This window comes from Callionymus lyra, chromosome 7 (assembly GCF_982586985.1).
Source record: "Callionymus lyra chromosome 7, fCalLyr1.hap1.1, whole genome shotgun sequence".
In the NCBI taxonomy this organism is placed as follows: Eukaryota; Metazoa; Chordata; class Actinopteri; order Syngnathiformes; family Callionymidae; genus Callionymus; species Callionymus lyra.
The window spans coordinates 26,905,906-26,927,894 of record NC_141824.1 but is presented as its reverse complement, the minus strand read 5'-3'; the positions used below and the strand labels follow the sequence as shown (position 1 = coordinate 26,927,894).

General features: G+C 36.6%; 1 protein-coding gene across 1 annotated transcript in view; it reads left to right on the top strand.

Annotated features, from left to right (window-relative positions):
• Positions 1-2,979: 2,979 nt before the first annotated feature.
• The window catches only part of b3glcta (beta 3-glucosyltransferase a), a gene marked incomplete in the record, with an annotated part of 76,419 nt that continues 57,409 nt past the window's right edge, over positions 2,980-21,989 (top strand). Inside the window, 2 exon segments of the mRNA XM_087795580.1 lie at positions 2,980-3,173; positions 16,114-16,157. Of these exon segments, the coding sequence (XP_087651706.1) occupies positions 3,110-3,173; positions 16,114-16,157 (108 nt within the window).

Genomic DNA, 21,989 nt, shown 5'->3' with positions numbered 1-21,989 from the left:
ACTCAAATCACACGCTTGCCCTTTAAACAATTCCAAACATTTGCTAATTTGCTCGTCATTAAAATTTAAAGGGAAACAGCACCCCCTACAGGACAGTTTGTTTTGATTATTTTGATTAGATAATAAGTTTTCTGTCAAGTTGAGTTTACTAATGCAGAATTTGGACAAAATGTCCTGCTCTTTTTGTCTGTCATGCTCTCCTTTTTCATACCATGCATTCTATTGGGTTGTCAATAGAATACAAAGAGTAATTGTTTTTATTGTTTTTCATGGTCTCAGAACATTGGAGGGCAAACAAGCGGCTTCCTGACAGCTTTTATCAGATCAGAGTGAATGTGTCTAGAATGTAATTTTTATATGTTGGGTATTTACCTTATAATTTTAATCAGCAGCATTTTTGTTAATAACTTAGCATTATTTTGTTTGTATAAATTGGGCTTTCAATTTAATATCAATTTAAATGTTCATTTTAGACATATTTACTTTACGTTTTTAAAATTCATTTCAAACAGTCTTTCTAATGTATCTGTCGAACAAATCCAAGAATAAAACTGATACACATTGCTACAGTTATATCCCTGCTTTCAAGTAGTTACTGGTGAATGATTTAAAACTGTTAAGACTTGACAAAAAATGTTGGAACTAGTGAGTTACAGCAAACTTTCTTTTCTGTGATCAAACTGTTTGCAATCAAGAGAATAAACAGTATGATTTTCTTCTCGCGGTGCATTCAAACACTGACAACAACAACAACAACAGGCTGTTGACGGTTGAATACAAAGCAGATTAAATTATGTAGCAGTTCTCCGTCTGAATCTCCGTGGCCACTGTGATGATTTTTCGAGCGGAAAAACAACGTAATTACAGGTCACAGCGGTCCACAAATCTGTTCACATCTAAACATGTGAAACTGAAAAAGATTCTCGTATTGTGACACTGAAACCAGCTTTCTATCAGCTGATTCATAAAGGTTCTGAATCTTTATGACAACAAGCTTCCGGCAGTGATTACTGCAGGGATTTCATCAAGCAAAAGTAACATCAATAAACACTTCACAGGAGCGAACCAGAAGTCTTCAGGGAGTCTAACAAAGCCAGTGACAACAAGAATGCTGTTTTATACGGCTACATAAGTTATTTAGCGCCTTAGTCACAAACTTCCTCCTCAAGTCTTTTGTGAAACGTTCATGATACAGAAACATTCACAACAGAGCGGCCGAAAATGTTGACCAGGGTCACAAAGCGCTTGAAGAAACAAAACAAAAAATACTCAAAAAATATATACTAAAAAGATCAAGATAACACAGAGAGAAACTCAGGAGTCCCAGAAAAATCAAGGAAAAGCCTGCACAAATAAAAATGTTGTAAGATGTTTCTTGGATGAGTCAGTAGATTCATCAAACGCAGAGGGAGAGGAAGATCGTTCCAAAGTTTAGGAGCAAAAGCCTGGAAAGATTTCTCTCCTCTGGTCCTGAACCGTGTGCGAGGAACCATCAGTAGATTCTGATCCACAGACCTCAAAGCCCGAGCTGGGGTGTAAGGCTGGATCAGATCACTGATGTAAGGAGGAGCCTGACCATGAATAGTTCTGAAAGTAAGAACCATAATTTTAAAGTTGATCCTGAAAGAAACTGGAAGCCAGTGAATAGTTTTAAGGATCGGAGAAATGTGAGTTCTTCTACTAGAGCAGGTCACAATTCTCGCTGCAGAGTTTGTATCAACTGCAGGCGAGACAGCTCATTCTTGTTTAGACAAGAAAACAAACTGTTACAATAGTCCAGACAAGAAGACACTAACACATGGATTACAAGCTCCAGATCATGTTGTGACAACATTATCCTAATAACTAATTCCTAATAAATTTACACACGATATGATGTCAAAAATTCTAATCAATTTATGTCAAACAAATATGATTCAACATATCCTATATAGAATTTGCCAAATTTTATTTACAAAAGTAAATATTTAATTTTTCATCAAATTTCAAAGATAATATTACAAGCTTGAATATCTAAAATACGTTGTTTTTTTTTGGGTAATATTATGTATATATTCAAAGTTGAAAAAAAGGTGGAAAAAATAAATAAAAATAGTTAATTTTGATGTCATTTAGAAACAATAATTTTTTTAAAAGCTCAAATATTTATTTAACATTCCAAGTCCTTTTTATTATTACATAAGTTATATAATAAAAATCATAATAATACATTATCATGGTATATGTTAAAAAAAAGATAAACAATTCATTATTTTTGTTCCATCAACACACTAATTTGATCCATTAAACAACATTTTGACGATATATAAACTCAAAAAACAATTTTCTGTCCTTTATTATCCATTACAATAATTTACTGAATGAATTATATAAAAATAAATAACAAAATGTGACCAATTGACACATTCTTTCAAAAACAACCTTCTTTTCTTCAATATTAAATTAATATAAATGAAGTAAGTAAGTAAGTAAATAATATATATTTGTATAGCACTTCTCCAGACCAGGGTCAGAAAACGCTTAAACATTCAAAACAAAACTCAATAAAATATATACTTTAAAGATCAAGATAACACCGAGAACAACACAGGAGTCTCAGAAAATCAAGGAAAAGCCTGCAAGAATAAAAATGTCTTAACTGATCCTATTATTTGTCTTACGTATACGGTTCATTTGAAAACAAAGTTTATATAAATGAAGATGCCGATAATACTATCATCACCAGAAATCCTTCTTTTATTGCAACTAGTAATGGCACATTTTGTCTTAAATGTTCTCTCTTTGCCACAACGGTCTTAAGAGACCACCCTCACTCACACTGGTTATTAAGGAAATAAAGTATCTTATTATCTAGAAAGTAATATCAATAGTATTGATTTTGGAAGCTAAAATATATCTGTGGCCAGCAGAGGGCGCGCCTGAGCCTCTGCGCGCTCACTCAGTGTCATAGCTGGAGCCCACTCCACGTCGATCGTGAAACCGGGAGCAGGAAAAGCCCCCCTTTTTCTTTTTTTTTCTTTTTTTTTTAGTGCGAGGGTCTGTGTGTTTTCTCGCTCGGACAGCCTCATGCACAGCGAGTCTGCTCCACAGCGGACCGGACTTCCACAGAATGCTGACGACCGAGCGACTCGTCGGGCACAAAGTGGGACGCTGTGTGCTCTTCCTCTGGCTCGGTGAGTGACCCCACGAGAACCCCCACCACAGCCGGGACACGTCACGCGTTTAGTCCGGGTTTTAGTCCTTTCGATCCTTAAGACGACTGGAGTCCGAAGATGCTGCGTGTGTTTTCCTAGAAGTGTTTTTCTTCTCAACTTCCTGAGGAGTTTGTTGCCATGTGGGTGAAGAACAGACGCCCCGTGACTGGAAGTTTGTGACGCGGACACTCGTGCGTGGAAGACTTGTGGAAGAGAAACAACACGCGCTGCAGAGATGAATCCACGGATCTCCACGTCATGTCACATCGACTTGGAAGGAGTCATGCCAGAGAATGAGTCCGCCTCAGGCTGCTGCTGAGTTGAGGAATTTCCCAACGAAAATATTGGACGAGAGTCCTAGTGAAATACTTCATTGTTTTCTTTTAGAATTGCCGAAATGTAAATTGATCTTAAAGTTCAGACACATTTTTATCTTTCTCGTCACTCCATCAAGAAAAAGAAAAGTTTTAAGTTCCTTGAACAATATTGGAACCATTGAAATTGCGAGTAATTCATTTCAGGATCTCTGCAGAAATGTGTCAACAATGTATTTAAAAGAACCAAAAAACTGGGAATGTTGTGAATTACACAACACACGAGTGTATCAATAAATTAAAATATATATTTTAAATAAATAATAAAATAATAAATATAAATGTACTATTTTTTCCAATTTTTCTAATCAAAAAGCTAATGTAAGAATGTGACTTTTGACAAGTTTAGACGCTATTTCCGTCAGGTTGACTCAAAAATAAGTAAATAACACATTTTTAATCTCTTAACGTTGTTTTTTTTTCTGTCTGTAGGCTGGTCCGTAAACATTATGCAGTTAATAAACCTGTCAGTGCTGCAAAAAAGGTTTGGGAACACTGCTGTATAGAACTATCCCTCAAAATGTTACATTGAAAAAAAATAGTGACCAACTTTTGGTTTAACTTTAAATCTACTGTATATATCTTCACAAATTCCTTTGATTTATTAAAGCTTCATTGAAATAAGACGTATTGTAATTTTCTGGGGGGCTTGTGCCCTCTTTTTCTTGAGCTTGCTCCCTAAAAACCTTCACTCCGAGGTCAGTATTCTATTATATTTAAAAGGAAGAGTGTCAAGTGGTTCGGGAAGTCAGATGGACACATACGGAGACCAACATTTTCTATTACATATACAGTATTTAAATATATTATTAATGCCTCTCCCACACTTTGACATGCTACCTTGTGATGCTTCCTTGTTCTGGCTTTTACAAAGACACTGTTTCTTAATGTGATATCACTCAAACTCACCCAGGAGCCAAGGTCAGCAGTATTTCCTTCAATATTATTTTTTTTGTTGCTATTTTGGGTAGTTTCAAATGGTTCCAACATTGACACATTATAAATAGGAAAAAGGTTATTATAAAAACAAAAATTTTGACTCTAGTTTGAAGTAAAGCAAATTCTAATTTGAATTATATGCTGAAGCTGTAGCTAAGGTAAGGTAAGGTAAAACTTACACTGAGTTGCAATTTAGAATTGCATTGTCCCATAAGAAAAACATATCAGAAACAGGTGGTTAAAGATAACATGTGTGAATGTCATAAAACATTAAATTAAATGCTGAGTGTTGTTCAAGATGAACTCAAGTCACCAGCAGATCTATGACTCTCTGGCTGGATATAATTTCTCCACCGGAACCAAATTGATATTTTAAGAGCATTTGGGGAGTCTTAATAGCAACGCAGTGGACACCATCTTTGCTAATTTGTTTTTTCTCTGTGCCAAAAATAGATTTTGATTTTCTTGAAAGAAGCTCCAACCATTAAGACTTGGATTTCAGCACTGACAGACACTGTGGAATTGATCAGATCAGCAACTGGCTTATGTGAACACTTTTCCTATCTGGTTAGGGACGCTATTGGTGGTGACACTCTGCAGTGTATTAATATAACAAACTGAACTGGACAAACCAGCTGTAACAAGTAAAGTGTATTTATTTTATGGTGCTAGTATCAGAAGTAAGTAGAGTAATAAACATGAAATTTTGATTTTCATGCTTCATAAAAGTATCTTTATCATGCTTTATCAATCTATTAAAAACCTATGACATGCGTTTGAAAAACATTTAAAGGACTGTAGACATAATGGCAATGCAAAATAAATAAATATTAATAAAAAAAGACATCACGCAAACGGTAATTTAAATACGAAATTAAATGATTCAGTCTAACAGTGGGATAATAGCGCACACAGCACACGCTCATATCTGTCCAGAGAATCACATCATTTGAGTGAAATGGCAGCGGTGCGTGTTATGCGTGTTATGGCCAGAACATAGAGGGATAAATCCTCTAGACAGAGCATGTCTGCCTTTTCTCAAAATCTAAAAAAAAATGTAAGAGAAACAAACATGTATTAATGCAACTTACTAATTTTGGACATGCAACGATGCGCACAGATATGACAAGGGCTTGAAAATAGCAACATCTGGTCGGTAACAGATGAGTGCAAATGCTCCGATGGCAAGTTTTCTTGACAAATAATTGTGCATCGAAGCTCGACTGACGCTCCTCGTAGAGCCGTTGATCAATTTCTCCCTCCAGGATTCATGAAATACAAAGTCATTTTCATAATTACAGAGAATTGTGAGACCAATGAGATACGAAGCAGTGACATGGATTCAGAAAAAAAAAAAAAAAATGTGGCAATATTGATGTTCTATCACTATGAACTATCTTGATTGACAGTTTCCACTCACTGATCTATCTTGACTCTGTAATTAAACCTCCGTCACGCTGTAAAACACTGTCTGGGAGACTAAATGAAGCAATAAACTGCTAGTTATCTTTGTGATCTCTGGTTAATTTGAAACAGACGGAGAAAATCCGTCTTCCTCGATACTTATTAACACTTCCTCACTTGATTGATGCTCCGACATTGACGGATCAACACGGGATCAAAGCTGTAATGTGGGAACAGTCCTGTTTTGATTATGTATCGTTTCATCGCAACACTACGTTTTAAATAGTGAACCACTTGAATAGCAAGTGCAACAACGACGGACAAGAACAAATCTACAATTATTTTTCATTTAAATCTTTACCAAGATTTGTCCTTGACACTTTTATGACTACAGTTATAGTAGGTGTGTGTAAATTACATTCACAACACTTGCAGCGTATTCTATATTACTAAGTGTTTGGTTAACAATTAAAATGGGGGGAAAAAAGGCAAGAATTTTAACTAGACTTTTTATTTTAAGACGGTAACTTGACATGACTAAAAGACATGAATTAGCAAACTAGAATGATATATTTTAACTATTTGACAAATTTACTATAATAAACTTTCTATGAATGTCTTTTTTGTGATGCATTACACACACATTAACTAGAGATGTAAAGCTTTAAGTTTGGTAGGAACAATGTATTTTAAATATGTTGTCATTACAAATAACACTGTATTTGGTTGATTTGAACATCTTTTTACAATGTAGTATTCAGTTGTTACATGTGTCACATTGCTATACCAGCAAAGTGTTCTTTACTTCACTCCAGATGTCCACCATATATGATTCATAAATCCCCTTTTATAAGTCTCCATACATGACTATAAACTATCATAACTATATAAAGCCTTGTAAATAAACGACTCTGTCTTAGAAATGTGCTCATAATCTACTGTATTATACAAATCTTCTATGGTGGACTGGGACTTGAAACTGTTCCTGTACTTAAACTAAAACTCAACTAATTATACATTTTTTAAACTTGTAAAGTACAAATGTGCTTTGGATGTGTTTGTATGAAGGTTGTTTTAAGTGTTTGAATAACAAGTGAAACTAAAAATATTTTCTTCAACACTATAAAATAAGTGTTCATGAAAAAAACAACCATTTTTATAAGTGATTTTTCCCAACAGATCTCAAGGACACGTCTCTTCTAAAATACTATTCTCTCTTTAATCTGTCAGCATTTTAAGAAATACTTCAATTCGTGTTTTTGAGCCTTTAACCCTGAATTTAATGAAGCACCATCTTCTATATCACAAACTTTGAAAATAGTGTTTTTATATTCTTGGATTCGTGTCTCCGGTTGTCCAAAATGTTTTGTCAGAAAAAGTTATAACTGTTAAAGAGTATCTAATATCTTTGATAACATTTGATCTGTTGGAATTAAGAGAAAGATCAAGGGGGAAAATACCCTCAAATAACTTTCCGCTTTGAGGATCGGGTCTGATCTTTGAGTTTGTCTAATAGCCCTTGGTAAAGACATTAAAAGACCCTGACCCTCTTGAACGAATGGTTCTTTCGGAAGATTACAGAATATATCTGGCTTGTCTTAGAGGGATTGAAGATCCCACAGGAAGAATGGAAGTCAGCTTCTGGGAAAATTCTCCTATTAGCTGGTCTTCTCTACTTCGTCTTGAATAAGCAGCTAATGGATATTGAAGGATCGGATTGATCAACTTTTTAGCCTCACTTGAGTTTACTTTGAAGCACTTTCAGGGCTTTGTTATATAGAGAGCTTTATAGATGTTCTTCAAGTTCTGTGGGAGAAAGTCTCCATGTCTCATGCTGTAACGGATTATTCATTATTCTTACTCAAGTATGCCCTTTTGAAATCCACTTTGAATGCAGAATCTTACTCTATGCAGTTTAAACATTTATTACATAATAGTACTCGACAGCTGCTCACACCAATTACTTGATAATGGTATAGTAAGTACGCCGTCGACTGCCTGTAGTGTCGTCATATTTTGGACCCCCCACTTTCTGTTACTCACTCCGTTATGTGGTCCCAATTAAAAGACGATACGATCGTGGTTTACGGGGCTGTGCTCCCAGTTATTACAAACCAAAGACATGTTACAAATGGTGTCACAAGTGGTAAATATAGGTACAGAACCATTCATTCAAGTCAGTAAGTATTTGCTTCTGTACGTTAAGTGTGTAGCAATACTTTCTGAACAAGTTTATGTTGGCCTTGAGCTTCAACTTTCTCAAGAATTGTTATTTCAAAGGATTGGCCTCAGATAATTCTGAAAGTCAACGTACAGGCTAGGGTTTATCACGACAACCAAATGTGCACTAGTTGACACCAAGAGCAGCCTTAAAGTATTAAAATAATAATAATTTTCTTTTAAATATTCCATTGACTTTTGGCTGCAGTCTCTCTTATTTCTGGTCTGTGTCATTCGATTTTTACTGTAAAGGAAAAGGTAAAATAACATGATAATAATCAATACTTGGGAAGCATTTCCTAATGTTACATTGCATAATGATATTGTCACATTAACATTAACGTGAAGTAAAGTGAAACTGTTGTGAAATGTCCCCCTTCTTCGGTTTTAGTTTAATGTGACATTATTATATAAATTCACTCGACTTCAAATTAAATTCAACTCTAAACTCAAGTGTTTTACAAGGTTCGACGTTTTTCCTCCTTTAGTTCCGAAACTTTATTGAGGGTCCATAATTACTCAACATTCATCCGCCTAGAATCTGAAGTTTTTTCAAATGAGACTCCGACTGGCAGGTTTGAAAATTAGACGAGGTTTCTTGTTTTACCTTGAAATATTGGAAGCCATTGTTTTGAAGACAGTAGAGGTTCGTCTTTGGAACTCACAGCGTGCACACATGCATATACTTTCCCCCATTGGTTCCGCCAAGAACCTTGGCTTGGGTACGTTAAGACACTGCTTTTGTGCAGTCAAGCGTTTTAAGCAGCAGTAAAATGTATTTATTAATTCCCTGGCATATTAGCTTTTATATTTGCTTTTATGCTAACTTTTATACGTATGTTCTCACTTGGTTTAATCAAACAATTGTTCACAAAGTAGTATCACAGACACTTTCTTGAAGGACAAGAGGGGACAGACCAGGACACGTCTTCAAATGGATTGAGTTAAGCCACACCAAAATAATGAATGATCAAACTAACATAGACAAACTCCAGGGACTGCCCAGCATTTCAAGGTTCTGGAGACAAGCCCCAAATAATGTACCTGCAATTTCAGTCATTCCAACTTTTTTTGTCTTCATCTGAAGACCAAATCATAGCTGTATGAAATTGATGATGTCAAAGTCCTATCTTTTAAGGATTTTGCCCTAAAAGCTCACAAAGAGCATGCACCGCCCGTCCCTGGCCATTCTCAAATGTCTTTGTTTCATTTGTAGTCAACTTAGTCGTCAGTCCACACCTTCTCTGATTTAGGTTTCCTGTTGCTCTCTCTGTTCATGCTTCTTTGTCTGTGTACAGACTACAAGCTTCTTTATTTGTTGTTGTGTGGGCAACTAAAAAACTCTTTTATAACAATTTTATAGAGCACTTTTTTAAAGGCGCCAGAGAAAAAATTCTTCACATATCACCTTTTTTCTCACACTGGTATTTAGCTATAATTGGATCTTTTAAAATGTTGTAGGTCATGACCGAAGAGTTCAAACATCTCCAACTGGCAGTTGAACACTGGAAGGAAATCGTATTTCTGCCAACAATGTAGCCCAAGTAAAGAAACAGTTATGTTTGGTGTCAGTACAAACAAAGAAACTAGTGTAGAAATTAACATTTGTAGAAACACAAAAGTCCCAGCCGTACATTTGATTTTAATCAAATTTTTCTGTTTGTACTTTAAACTCTTTGCGAAGACATTCCTCCCACTCTTGCAAACATTCCCTTCCTATTTGTTCATCTGTACATGTTGGATCTGCAGAGACAGGAATAACACAGAACTGGGTCAAAATAGGGAAAAGTTGCTGTAATTTTGTACTTTTCTGCAGAAGAACCCCAATTGACTCCTCAGGAAATGTAATCCACATTACTTTACAGTGTTGATGATGGTCTTTCATTTTGATTTCTTTAGATGATACCAGATCTTGCATGTGCTGAAATAATTTCCAAATCATGGGGGATATTTGGATATACATAGGGCTGGGTATAAACAATGTCTTATCTCGTGTTTTTAATGTAAACAAAGAAAAAATTAGTATAGTTTCTATTAGTCATCAGTTATGCATTATAGAGTTTAGTCAATAATAGTTATCGTCAAATACCTTTAATTCTGCGCGTCTTGTTTCAATATCATTACCAGTTTTCATTAATGAAAGCAACAGTATAGGCCTGTTAATAGGGACGCAACCATTATGTGTTTTTCCCACATGGTGTAACCACATGTTACGCTATAGCCAATTACAGGAATCATTAACAGATTTTAATCCCATCTTTAACCTCTGACGTTAGTACAACAACATTCTGGTCAGTGCCATTCAAGAAGTTCTGAACCCAGACCTAGATATATTGAATTTTGTAAAGGTACCGTATTTTATGCGCTAAAAGGCACACTTAAAAGCCTTTCAATTTCTCAAAAAACGACAGTGCGCCTTATAATCCGGAAAGCCTTATATATGAACATTACCTGGTGGGTGTCTTGTTTACAAACACTTTCATGACTCTGCGCCGAGTGAGCCAACACGTAATGTGCAGAATTACGTCATTGCGTCATCACGGGGTGGGATTAATGACGCACCGTTTTGATCGAGTGTGTCTTGGTTATTGTACACTCAAAATCACTCTGCTGCGCGCTCAAACCAGTCTCGCGCACTGCTGCTTGAAGCCTTTTAAACATCATTTGAACATCGTTACCATGGGAGTGAACGGAGTTGTCAGAACGCTTAATACATTTTGAATTTAACTGACTCTTTAGTTGACATTCCCTTTAGCACAGCTTTATCTAGTGGATGCATTATGCAACCCCAGTCAATTGTTTGACTGTATCTTTTATTCTATGCACCTTATTTAGGAAAACAGTTAAATAAGGCCATTCATTGAAGGTGCGCCTTATAATCCGGTGCGCCTAATACTGCGAAAAATACTGTAATACAATTCTGCACCATTCTCGCTGAGAAGAATGAAAATAGTAAAACGCAACTCTCTGAATCCTTAAATTTAAAGGACTACTGAAGTCATATGCTCTGAAAGACAAATCAAGTAGACAGTAGCAATAATTGACTGATAATCATTTGAACTTTTAACTGTATTAAGTTTTAATGACTTTTTGCAGATCCCACATGCATAAGGCTCACAAAAGAAAGGGACTAAAGGTTTGTTTTTTAATTCAGACTGCAACATTTAATGATCCTCTGCTAGTAGAGTTTCCTTAATGAAAAATATTAAAATTATAATGAGGGAAAATGACTTCCTGCCAAAGGGAGCTGGGGCTATCACTTGGGTCATCTGTGAGGCTCAGAGTAGGTGGTAAATCATATCCAGCTTTTAGGAAGTTCTGCTCTTGGTTGTTATAAGACTCTATAGAAAAGAAAAGCCGGATCACTACATTCAGACCTCCTACTATGTGGTACAACCATGTGGATGAATAGATCAGAAGCCTCTGAAAACATGTGGGATGCTTGTATGGATACATGAGTCTTTAATGTATAGGCCTCAGTCACAGACAACTAAACAAATTTGTAGAGGGTAATCCTGAATCTTGGCAAGATGAAGAGCAGGACTATATGTGAACTCCTGGCATGAAAAAATGGCAATTAAAAAATGACTCTTCTGTGCTTGTCGTGAAAAATCTTGCTACCATGGGAAGCGCCATGTACATTTTTTTTAAAATACAGATAAAACAACATTATTTGCATCTCCGGGCTGAGTTCTTTGAAAGCTTTCACTGTCCCCTGTTGCTACCAATGCACATGGTGATTATCAGAGCTCATTTAAGGCTGACACTTACTGCTAATTAGCAATTGGGTTAATGAGATTTTCCAGCTAAGCCCTCTTTGTTAATGTGATTTATTTACTTCAAAGTTGTTCTCCAAATGCCTTTGCCTCAGAAACAGTGTAATTCCAGCATTGCCAATTAACACCTCTATAAAGCACCCGGCAGCTAACGGTCGTTTGCCAGAGAGTTACAGCATAACAGACCTTTTATTTCAAAACAAGTCGGCGCTCCCTTTAACTTGGAGATAAATTGTAAAACAATGTCCTTTGTCTATCACCGACATCCCTTCACTTGTTTACACTGAAATTACGTGGTGGACTCCCTAATATTGATTCCAGTATTACTCAACTGTGGAACAACTTTAGCAACGCAATGAAAACAACATCCTAAGATGTTTGTGGATTTGTGCCCTCAAGCTTGATATGCAGACCGGGTTATGCTAGTGCAGAGTGGCCGTAGACCACATGGCATTGGTTAATTAAGAGCCAGTTGACGATCAACATTCTAAGTTATTAATGATCTGACTCGGCTGTCTCTACGGATATTGCATAACCTCTGCTTGGATGTGACCTGTGTGAGTGTTCATTAGGGATGTGGAGATTTACTGATTCGCATGGGTGCACCGATACAAATGCATGCGACCGGCTACATCGGTAGATCCAAGGCTCATGGGATTTCATTTGCAGGAGAATTTCCGATACTCGCTTTTTTGCATTGACAGATACAATGCTTACATTTAGGGCTGAACCATTGCGATTATTTTCCTAAATATTGTAAATATTGCCATCATCATATTAGACGTGCAAGTTGTCTCGAGTTGTGGTCATACGGAGGTTTTAAGAGTTCGGTTTTGACAGCTGTGCTACATGTTGTTCCACGTTGTTGAGACACTGGTAGCAATTTAGCCACACAGTTGTCATATACTGCTGCGCTTTCGTATCTGTAGACATGACGGCTTGAAAATTAAACCAACATAAAGTTAAATTATACAACCTTTGTGATATAATAATCACATTTTTTAATATCGTAATTAAAAAATAACAAATGCCAATGCCCCTCAAATCTGCCAACTAAAACATGTCACTGTAGGCAATGATAAACCTCCACGTCATGCTTAACCTTTGTCTGATAAATAATTTAATAGCAAATTTCCATCTGGTTTGTTTGAATATTAATTAATTTAAATTCAATAACTAACTAAGGGATAATGTTTCATGTTTAATATATGTTTTAATTTTGTTTATCGCAATTTTGTGCCAACTTTCCTCACAGAATCGAGACGCAAATATGTCCCCACTCTGACGTGTAAAGTACAAAGTTAAACAAGGCTTTGTTTCGGATTTATCACGATAAGGTCTCATATCATCAATAAGCTGGAATCAGATGCTGCTGTCAGCATGATTCTTTCATTAAGCTGAGCTGATTATGCCATTCTAAATGTCATCCCTTGCTCTTTCTCCTCTTTCCTTCTCAGAATCTGAGTAGTAAAGGTTAGATCTAATCATGTATTGATCCGAACAAATCATATTTTCATCATTGCCTCGTGTCTAGCGTATACACATAGCACATACATTTGCTGCTGACCACATGTTTGTGTCCATTATTGAAAGAATCAATTCATTAAAATCTTTTAAGTATCACACAATTCCCCTGAAGCGTCTTGTACTCCGGCGTCAATTAAATTCAAGCAGATGTTTAATCATGTTGTGTAATTTGAAGTTTCCAAAAAATCAAAGCAGCCAGATTTCCCTGGGCTCGGTGCAGTCGGAACCCTAGTTTGAAACAACACTTTTGATTTTGTCGTGTTTGAAGGGAAGATTAAGAGGTACTCCCATTAGACTACAGGTAGTCATCCTTCCTTTCCTGCTGCTCCGACTGTGCAGGCTTTTCTCCGAGGATTAGCGATGAAGTGATGGAAGTCAGAGAGGCACCGTCTATTCCTCCAGGAACCAGATGTTGCATTTTTAATGTGGACAGGCGCTGTGAGGCCAGACGACAATGTGGTTGTTCTGCCTTGCTGTTGCAGGAAAATGATTATTTTTATTTTAATGAACTCATCAAGTTTGTTCCTGAGGCTGACTGTTAGAAATGGAAAATTTATACCATTCAATATAAAAAACAATCTTATTTTTCTGGTCGCTTATAAATAACATTCCGCCTTTCGAGTTATAAACACAAAAATAAAAAATGTACTAATCCCAAAACGTTTTTATGGGTGTTGTGTAGGTTAATTCTATCAAAGTAATTCACTTAGATTAATTGTGGTTCAAACTTGGTCACAGTAGGATTCACGAAGACAGTTGTGTGGTTCTGTGGTCTCTAGACTCAACTGTAGGTAAAGAACTCTTTGCTCAAAACAACTGTCTTATTAAGTCATTTCTAACTAGTGGGCTAAACAAGATTTACTTTTACGAAACTTTAAGACACTGTATACACAAGCAACAGTGAACAAATAAATGTATCATCGACTATTTTCATCATAGATTTTTATCGACAATGTCAATTTATAGTTGCAGCCCTTTTTGCAAACACAACCTTGCATATGAGGTGCTTTTCCTCTCACGAAAACTCTTGCGAAAGGTAACCTGAACAGATCCCATAATGCTTTGCCGCCCAGCAAACCAAACACAGCTGTTGATCACTTTTTATATAGCGACATATACAGTATGTAGAATTAAAATACAGTAATGTAGCGATTAGTAGAGCTTTGTGTAGAAAGGCATCATGGGAGTTCACTGTTGCAAGTAAAGTGGATATCCGTCTTGACTGCTGCGCGCTACAATATAATTGAGTATTCACTACTGTGTGCAAACGATCTGTGAAATTGTGTGAAACTGATATTATTATTGTTTGTAACTTAAAATAACAAATTGTGTTTAACTGATATCTAGTTGTTTTTTTTAAGTGTTGTGTTAAGTTGTGTGGCGCATCATCATACATGGCCTCTGGCTATGATTCTTTAGGAAAGCAAACTGTATATGATTAAATCCAGTCAATCATTTAAAGGAGCTAAAACTTTGAAAAACCAAAACAAGTCAGTTTTGCAAATGCTAATTGTGTGTGTTGTCATTTCTTTGTTGCCTCCGTGGCAATAATTGAAGTGTATTATGAACTGAAGCTCCACACAGTGGAGTGAGTCCCCTGAATTATTCAAGAGTGTGATTTTAATAGACTACAAAGTAGCTACATGGTGCAATTCTGTGACATGTTTGTGTTGATAAATACTTTCGTAAACATCAGACTGGGGCTCTATGTTGTGGCGTTTGATTTTAAAAAAAGAAAAAAAAGAAGTCGGATTGATATTAAACACTGCTCACCACAAGTTTAGGCCAGATTTGAACTCTTTCTCTGTTTTATAATCCAATTGAAAGCAGAATTACAGCCAACTGGTGCCGAAGCAAGGGTAGACGTTTTGTAATAAACTGCTGTACAACTCATTTCAAGAAGCGCTTGTGTTTTTGATATATTGATCCTTGGAAATGTTCCTCCGAAGATTCTCCCATCTCACAATCAATGGCAGAGTAATTGGAAAGAAGCGCTCGTTGGTCTAATTGCTAACTTGGATGGATGGATGGTACTCTGGGCTCCCACAAATCTTAAAGTGGATCAGGATGAAAAGAGACTTTTATCTTTTAATTCTTCTTTTTCTAGAGTAATCACAGGAAGCAGGTTACGTGCCCAAGTTGAACTCATAAGTCAGCCTTAACTGAGCCGTTTGAGATATGCGTCGTGTAAAGCACCATGTTCTTATGGTTATAAATAATAAAGCTTTCATGTTTACATGACCTCAGGACTGACAAAAGAATCTTAAGAACAGTTGTTACGAAAGTGGTCCATATGGTCCAACTGAGGGACAAAGAAATAAAAAGCTCTCCATTCAGCACAACAAAAGAATATTGGAGGCGGAACAAAGGACGGCTTCATCTTTTTTTCTCTTTTGTTGAGTGAAGACTAGACTTGGAATTTTCAAGACCTATTTCCATTTTACCTGACTTTATCATGAAAAATAATGATAGTGATGTTTTCTATGTGGCCCATCGGATTGATTGTCTTTATAATTAATTAATAATTAATTGTCATTAACATTTTTAGCTTTCCCTGTTAAAAGAGTGTGACACTGTGGCAATTAAGTGTCAGTATCAGATCTTGGCATGATGTTTACTACATAACTTCACGTTGTAGTATGTAATTATTTTAAAATGTATTTTCTTATTTTCTTCCAGTTCACATCTACTGTGCTGCTGGCAGCTCAGAAAGAGTCTCGCAGGTAAGACGCAACAGCTTGTGTTTACTAATGACTGTTAATCACTCACTTTCTTGTTTTCTTTATCAGAAACCTAATTACCAGCCTTTATTAAGCACCCTTCTCCTTCAAATTGGTTCATTATTGTTCCCAAGGTTTGCTGTGCCACTCTTTCCACTGTGAAGGGGATTTAATATCCTGCAATTTCACCTTATTTTTTTCTTGATCTGCGGTTGTTGCTTGATACATAATTAAGGGCTGCAGCCGCCCTACTTCGTTCTGGTGTGAGAGGATGCTGACAGTGATCCTCCAGGCAGAGGTGCTTAGCATCACTGCATTGATGGAATTGCAGCTTTGCATCTCTTGTCAGTCGTTTCGCTTTTTAACCAGGATGGGTTTTTTGCTTTCTTGTGATTTATTACACTTCCCATCATTTATACATGCAGTTCAGGAGTAGATGTCTCTGAGGAGAGGAGACAGGAAATGATTATTGTAGGAACTGAAATTACTTTTTTAGTAAAATCAAAATCATAATTAAGTTGCAATTTTGAACACCTAAACACCATAGAGTCGAGCTACTAACTGATGTAATATTTTGCACCTCTTGGCATTATGTGGCCATTTTGTAAAACTATTCTTTGTTCAATATATAGGCGTAACAAAAGCGTATTGACCCAACTTTGTAAAGAATTTCGACATATTCACACTGTGGGTCTTACACCCTACTGAGCTGTGGCTTGCCTGCCTCCTGTGTGCTCATGAATTGGCAGGGACGGGATATGACCAGCGAATACTCAGCCCGAGTGCATTAGACATAGACATCATGGTGAGTTTGTTGTGGCTGGTTTGTTTGTGTGCCTTCATGTCCATACAAAAAAACGTTGGTTTGAAGTTTGTTTGATTAACCCAGTCCCACTACGGGTCAAAATCACATACTGAGTCTTTCTTGTATAAATCTGAATAGCTTATATAAGTGTGACTTGCAGCACAAACTTTTTTAGTACTGTTTCTATAAACTCAAAAACAAAATGAAACAATAATAATCTGCATTAATATACATTATGAGCCAACCATCCAACTCACCACTTAAAGGACTTTGACACATTGTGTTTGTGTTCTTGTTCTTATTTTATTTTTATTTATTTTTATTTTTTATGAAGAATTGCTATATTTTCTGTGGCTATTGGAAAAAAACAATTTCCCAAAGGAGACCTCCTGAGGGATCAATAAAGTTGTACCTTACGTTACCTTACCTTACACGGTTTAAACAGAAAATGGTAACAAATTAAAGACAACCAATGACATTCAAGAAAGAGGATGTGATCAAGTACTTCTACATGTCTATATTTTTAACTGGTGAGGTTAGGCTTTCATTTACAATTGATTTTAATAATCATTTTTAAAGTAGTCCTTTATAACAATAATTATAGAGTAGAATCTATATTTATATCAAGAGTTTATAGAGTGCAGAATATGAAGAACTGGAGCAAAGTGTGACATTTATTATGTTTTAATGTCTCCAACTCTTGTTCATTCTTCTTTATTAAATATTTAAACATCCTTGAAACCCCTCAACCTGACGTGTGGTTTGCCGGTCCTTGCCAGGGGTTGTGTTGCCTAGTTACCCTGGCACCATGGCGATGGCACGTACCCTTACGTCTCCTGACATGCTGTGTCCGAGTGCTGGTGCGCGTCATTCAGATTGGAGTTGCTTGATCTTTGCTTCCTAATTCGTGCCTCCCAAACAGTGGAAGCGAAAATGAGTTTTTCTCCCCTCATCAGTTTGTTTGATTCAGGGATGTTTTCTTCCACGAGCTGCACAAAGGAGTTCGCTGCTTGACTGCTTTACCGAGGAAACCTCATTACGAATGGGAAAAGAAAACTGATTTTTAGTTTAATAATGAAAATGAAGGCTAGGGAAGACTTTTAATGTGGAATATATGCATACTGACCTTTACTGAGCCTGTTTATGATGCTCATCCGGCTACTCTTTATTTGCATAATTCAGAAAAAAAGTTGACGGTTAATCAATATAGATCGCTGTTTCTGGTCTAATGATCACTAATCACTTTCCATAGATTTAAAGAATTATAAGGTGGAAGACTGACAGGAAAAGGAAGCAACATATAAATCACCCTACCATTGGGGGTTCAGCTGCAGAGGTCCTTGGTTTCCATCACAGCTCAGAGACTCATTCTTTATTGCATTAATACAGAGCCTCCTCTCAACAGGAAGGTCTCCAGGCGTCATTCTCAAGAGATGCTTGACATGAAAAGTTTTCCCTGGACAAGATAAGGCAGCAGCTCTACTTTGAGCCTCTTTTGTCCCGTCCGTGACGAGTAGACTTACTAGCTAGCAACAATGGAATAAAAAGTTGCAGCAGGAAGTCTTGGGTTGCAATTAGGGCTGCACGGTTATGGCCAAGATAATAGTCACCATCATTTTGGTGAAGATAATAACTGGATAACTTTGGTCAGAAAGGTAATCAGGTTAATTTTGGTCAAAATAATGACATGATAATGTTGGTCGAGAAAGTAATCGGGATCATTTTTGTCAAGATAATAACATTATGACATAACAATGGGCTTCAATCCTCCTTGGCCTGCTTTCTTTATACAAAGAGTCATTTGGAGGTGTAGCTGGAAAGCAGACCCAATAGCCATCAAGTATTTTGGCAATATGAAACAGCATCTTTACCAAGGCAAACAAAAAGTGCAATTACAGTACACTTGATTCCTCTCAAGCTGATACTTACACACAATATTTTGACTTGCAGTCTTGCATTTTTCCGAACCACTGGCAGGTAAGGATGGAGCATCTCGCCTTGTCATTCTAAGACGGCAGCCCAGACGTACTTGGTATCTACGCTGGATGTGCTGTAGTGATTTTAGGAGGTAGACGAAGCGGGCAGAAAAAAAACAGTTTTAAAGTGGCATTGGATTAATAACTACATATTCATTTGTGCATTAAAACTGTAGTTTAAGGATTGTTGTCCACATGAATTTTATAAAACAATAACCAAGAACAACTAGAACACACTGAACATTCTCTGACAATATTTGTATTTGAGTCAAAGACAATTTGAAGCATGTTTCTCTAGCTAGGATAGTATATCAGCGACTGAGAAACTGACCCCAACCTCTAGACTGTGTGTGCACTGGCCTCCCGCATCAATGAGAGGTCATGACTGAGGTCCTGACGACGTGTTGTTTGTTGAATAACTATTTTTATTCTAACCTGCAAGTCCGTGCTGCTTTACTAGACCCAACAACAGATCTGACTTGTCTGCACTCCGGTTTCCTCCTTTGGTTCAAAAAGGTGACTCAAACTTGATTTTAGGTGTGATTCTGTGTGTGTCCCGTGAATAAATAAACGTTATTTTTCTCACAGAAAGACCTCTCAAGGCAACCACTACAGCATCACATGTACACAACACTGACCCTTCCCACACATGCAACCCTTGCTTAGTCAGAAACTATGAATGTATTCATCTAGACATGTCAGAGAATTGCTTCTTGAATAGGAAATAAAATAAAGAAATATGTATTTGTTCAAATGGAATAAACCCTGAAGATATGGTATGATCACACTGTTGATAACCTTTTATTAGACTTTTTGTCCCTATATTATTTTTTTTTTTTTTTTCCGTGCCTCTGTATGATGACTTTTTAATTATTTTAGTTATTCACAACAATCTCAGTACATAATGTGGCCCCTGATTTAAGATGTCTGTGTGGATTTACCAGTCTTCATGTGCCAATTGTAGCTGTATCGCCGCTCCTCTGGATATATTCACCAAGCATCCTGAATTTAATGTAAATGTTATGACTCAGTCTGCTAGCCATACCAATGTCTTCCTCTGACGGGTCTTAAATTACAACAAGATAGCGTCGTGAATATGCATGTGATGTATTTATGTTTGTGTTCGATCACTGCATATCCATCATTATATCGTGAGCGACAAAAACAAACGCACGGTAGTGAGGGAACAGTATCGGCAACAAAAAGCAATAACATTCAGAACTTCAAAATAAAACCTCCTATATCCTTACTCAGTCAAACATAAATTAGAACCTCACAGACGGATAAGAAATATATTTTCTGTATTTAGGATTCGCATTGAGACTTCCCTACATCTCTGTGATCTTGTCATGAAAATCTTGTCTGAAATTAAATATGTTTTATTTTACAATTGGATTGGATTGTGTGTGTGTAGTGTGAAAGAGGCCAGGAGCAGAATCGGAACACAAAACAGTTTGTGTCAAACATTGTATTAAACACACACACACACACACACACACACACACACACACACACACACACACACACACACACACACACACAAAATAAAAGATAAAAAAAAAATCACTTAAAAGTCTGAGAAAATGGGTCATTACTTTCATTATAATCTGCGAGTACTTTCACAAAGTACTTGTTCCGGATGTTTTATGGATACATTCAGTTAATGTAACAAAGTCACTTGCTGAGGAATTATATTGCAAGATTTTTATTTCAAATGACTCTTGTGCCGCTCGACTGAACCCACTTCGGTCGATACTGAGGCCAAACGGTCAGAAGAGAATATGTAGCACTTCATAAGGTACAGACTTGTTTCCTGAACTCCAGCGGCCGGACTCATCCTCTCATGAATAAAGTCTGTAGGTGTAGAGGACAGAAACTATTTTTTATGTGCAATATTATTATAATTATTTTATATAATTGAAAATGTTTAAATTATTTATATATATAAAAAAATTCATCTAACCAAATCTGATGACCTGAAATGGTATCATTTATTTTAAGGATCCTTTTTCATCTAAAAAATTATGTGTGTATGTATATATATATATATATAGTGGAGGAAATAAGTATTTGATTTTGTAACTTTGTCCACATACAAAAAATAAAGGGTGTACACGTTTAATGGCAGGTTCATTTATCAGTGAGAGACCGAATATCAAAAAAGAAAATCCTGAAAATCACATTTTAAAAAAATAGATACAAATAATTTGCATTTTATCGAGTCAAATAAGTATTTTATCCCCTACCAACCTTAAAGAATTCTGGCGCTGGCAGAATTCTCCACATATTCTCCACACTCCAAAATGACTCCCACACATTTGTCCTTTCACTTTAAGAAGGTACTCCAAATCTCAACTTGTTACCTGGATAAGAGACACCTGTCCACAGAATCAATCAGACACTAACCTTTCCATCATGGGCAAGACCAAAGAGCTGTCTAAGGATATCAGGGACATGATTGGAGAACTGTCGAGAACCTGCGAAGAAGGAGATAACTGTTGGTGCGATTATTCCAAAATGGAGGAATTTTCAATCTCCCCTGGTCTGGGGCTCAATGCAAGATCACACCTAGTGGGGTATCAATAATCATCAGAAAGGTGATGGATCATCCGAGAACGACACTTGATGAGCTTGTTCATGATCATCACCATTGGTAAAACACTACTCCGTAATGGATTAAAATCCAGCAGCGCCCAAAAAGTCCCCGTGCTCAAGAAGGCACATGGATTGGCATAGCCAGTCTCCGGACCTGTGAAGGGAGCTCAAGCACCGAGTGGCAAAGTGACCGCCTCAGAACCTTAAGGATATAGAGAGGATCTGCAAAGAGGATTGGTCCAAAATTCCTTCTGAAATGCGTGCAAATATGATAATGAACTACAAGAAACGTCTGACTTCTGTACTTGCCAACAACGGTTTGCCAACCAAGTACTAACTAATGTTTTAGGATCAAATACTAATTTAACTCAATGAAATGCAAATTATTTTTTATTATTTTCTTAATGTGATTGTCTTTTTGATATTCTGTCCCTCACTGTTAAAATGAACTTACCAACG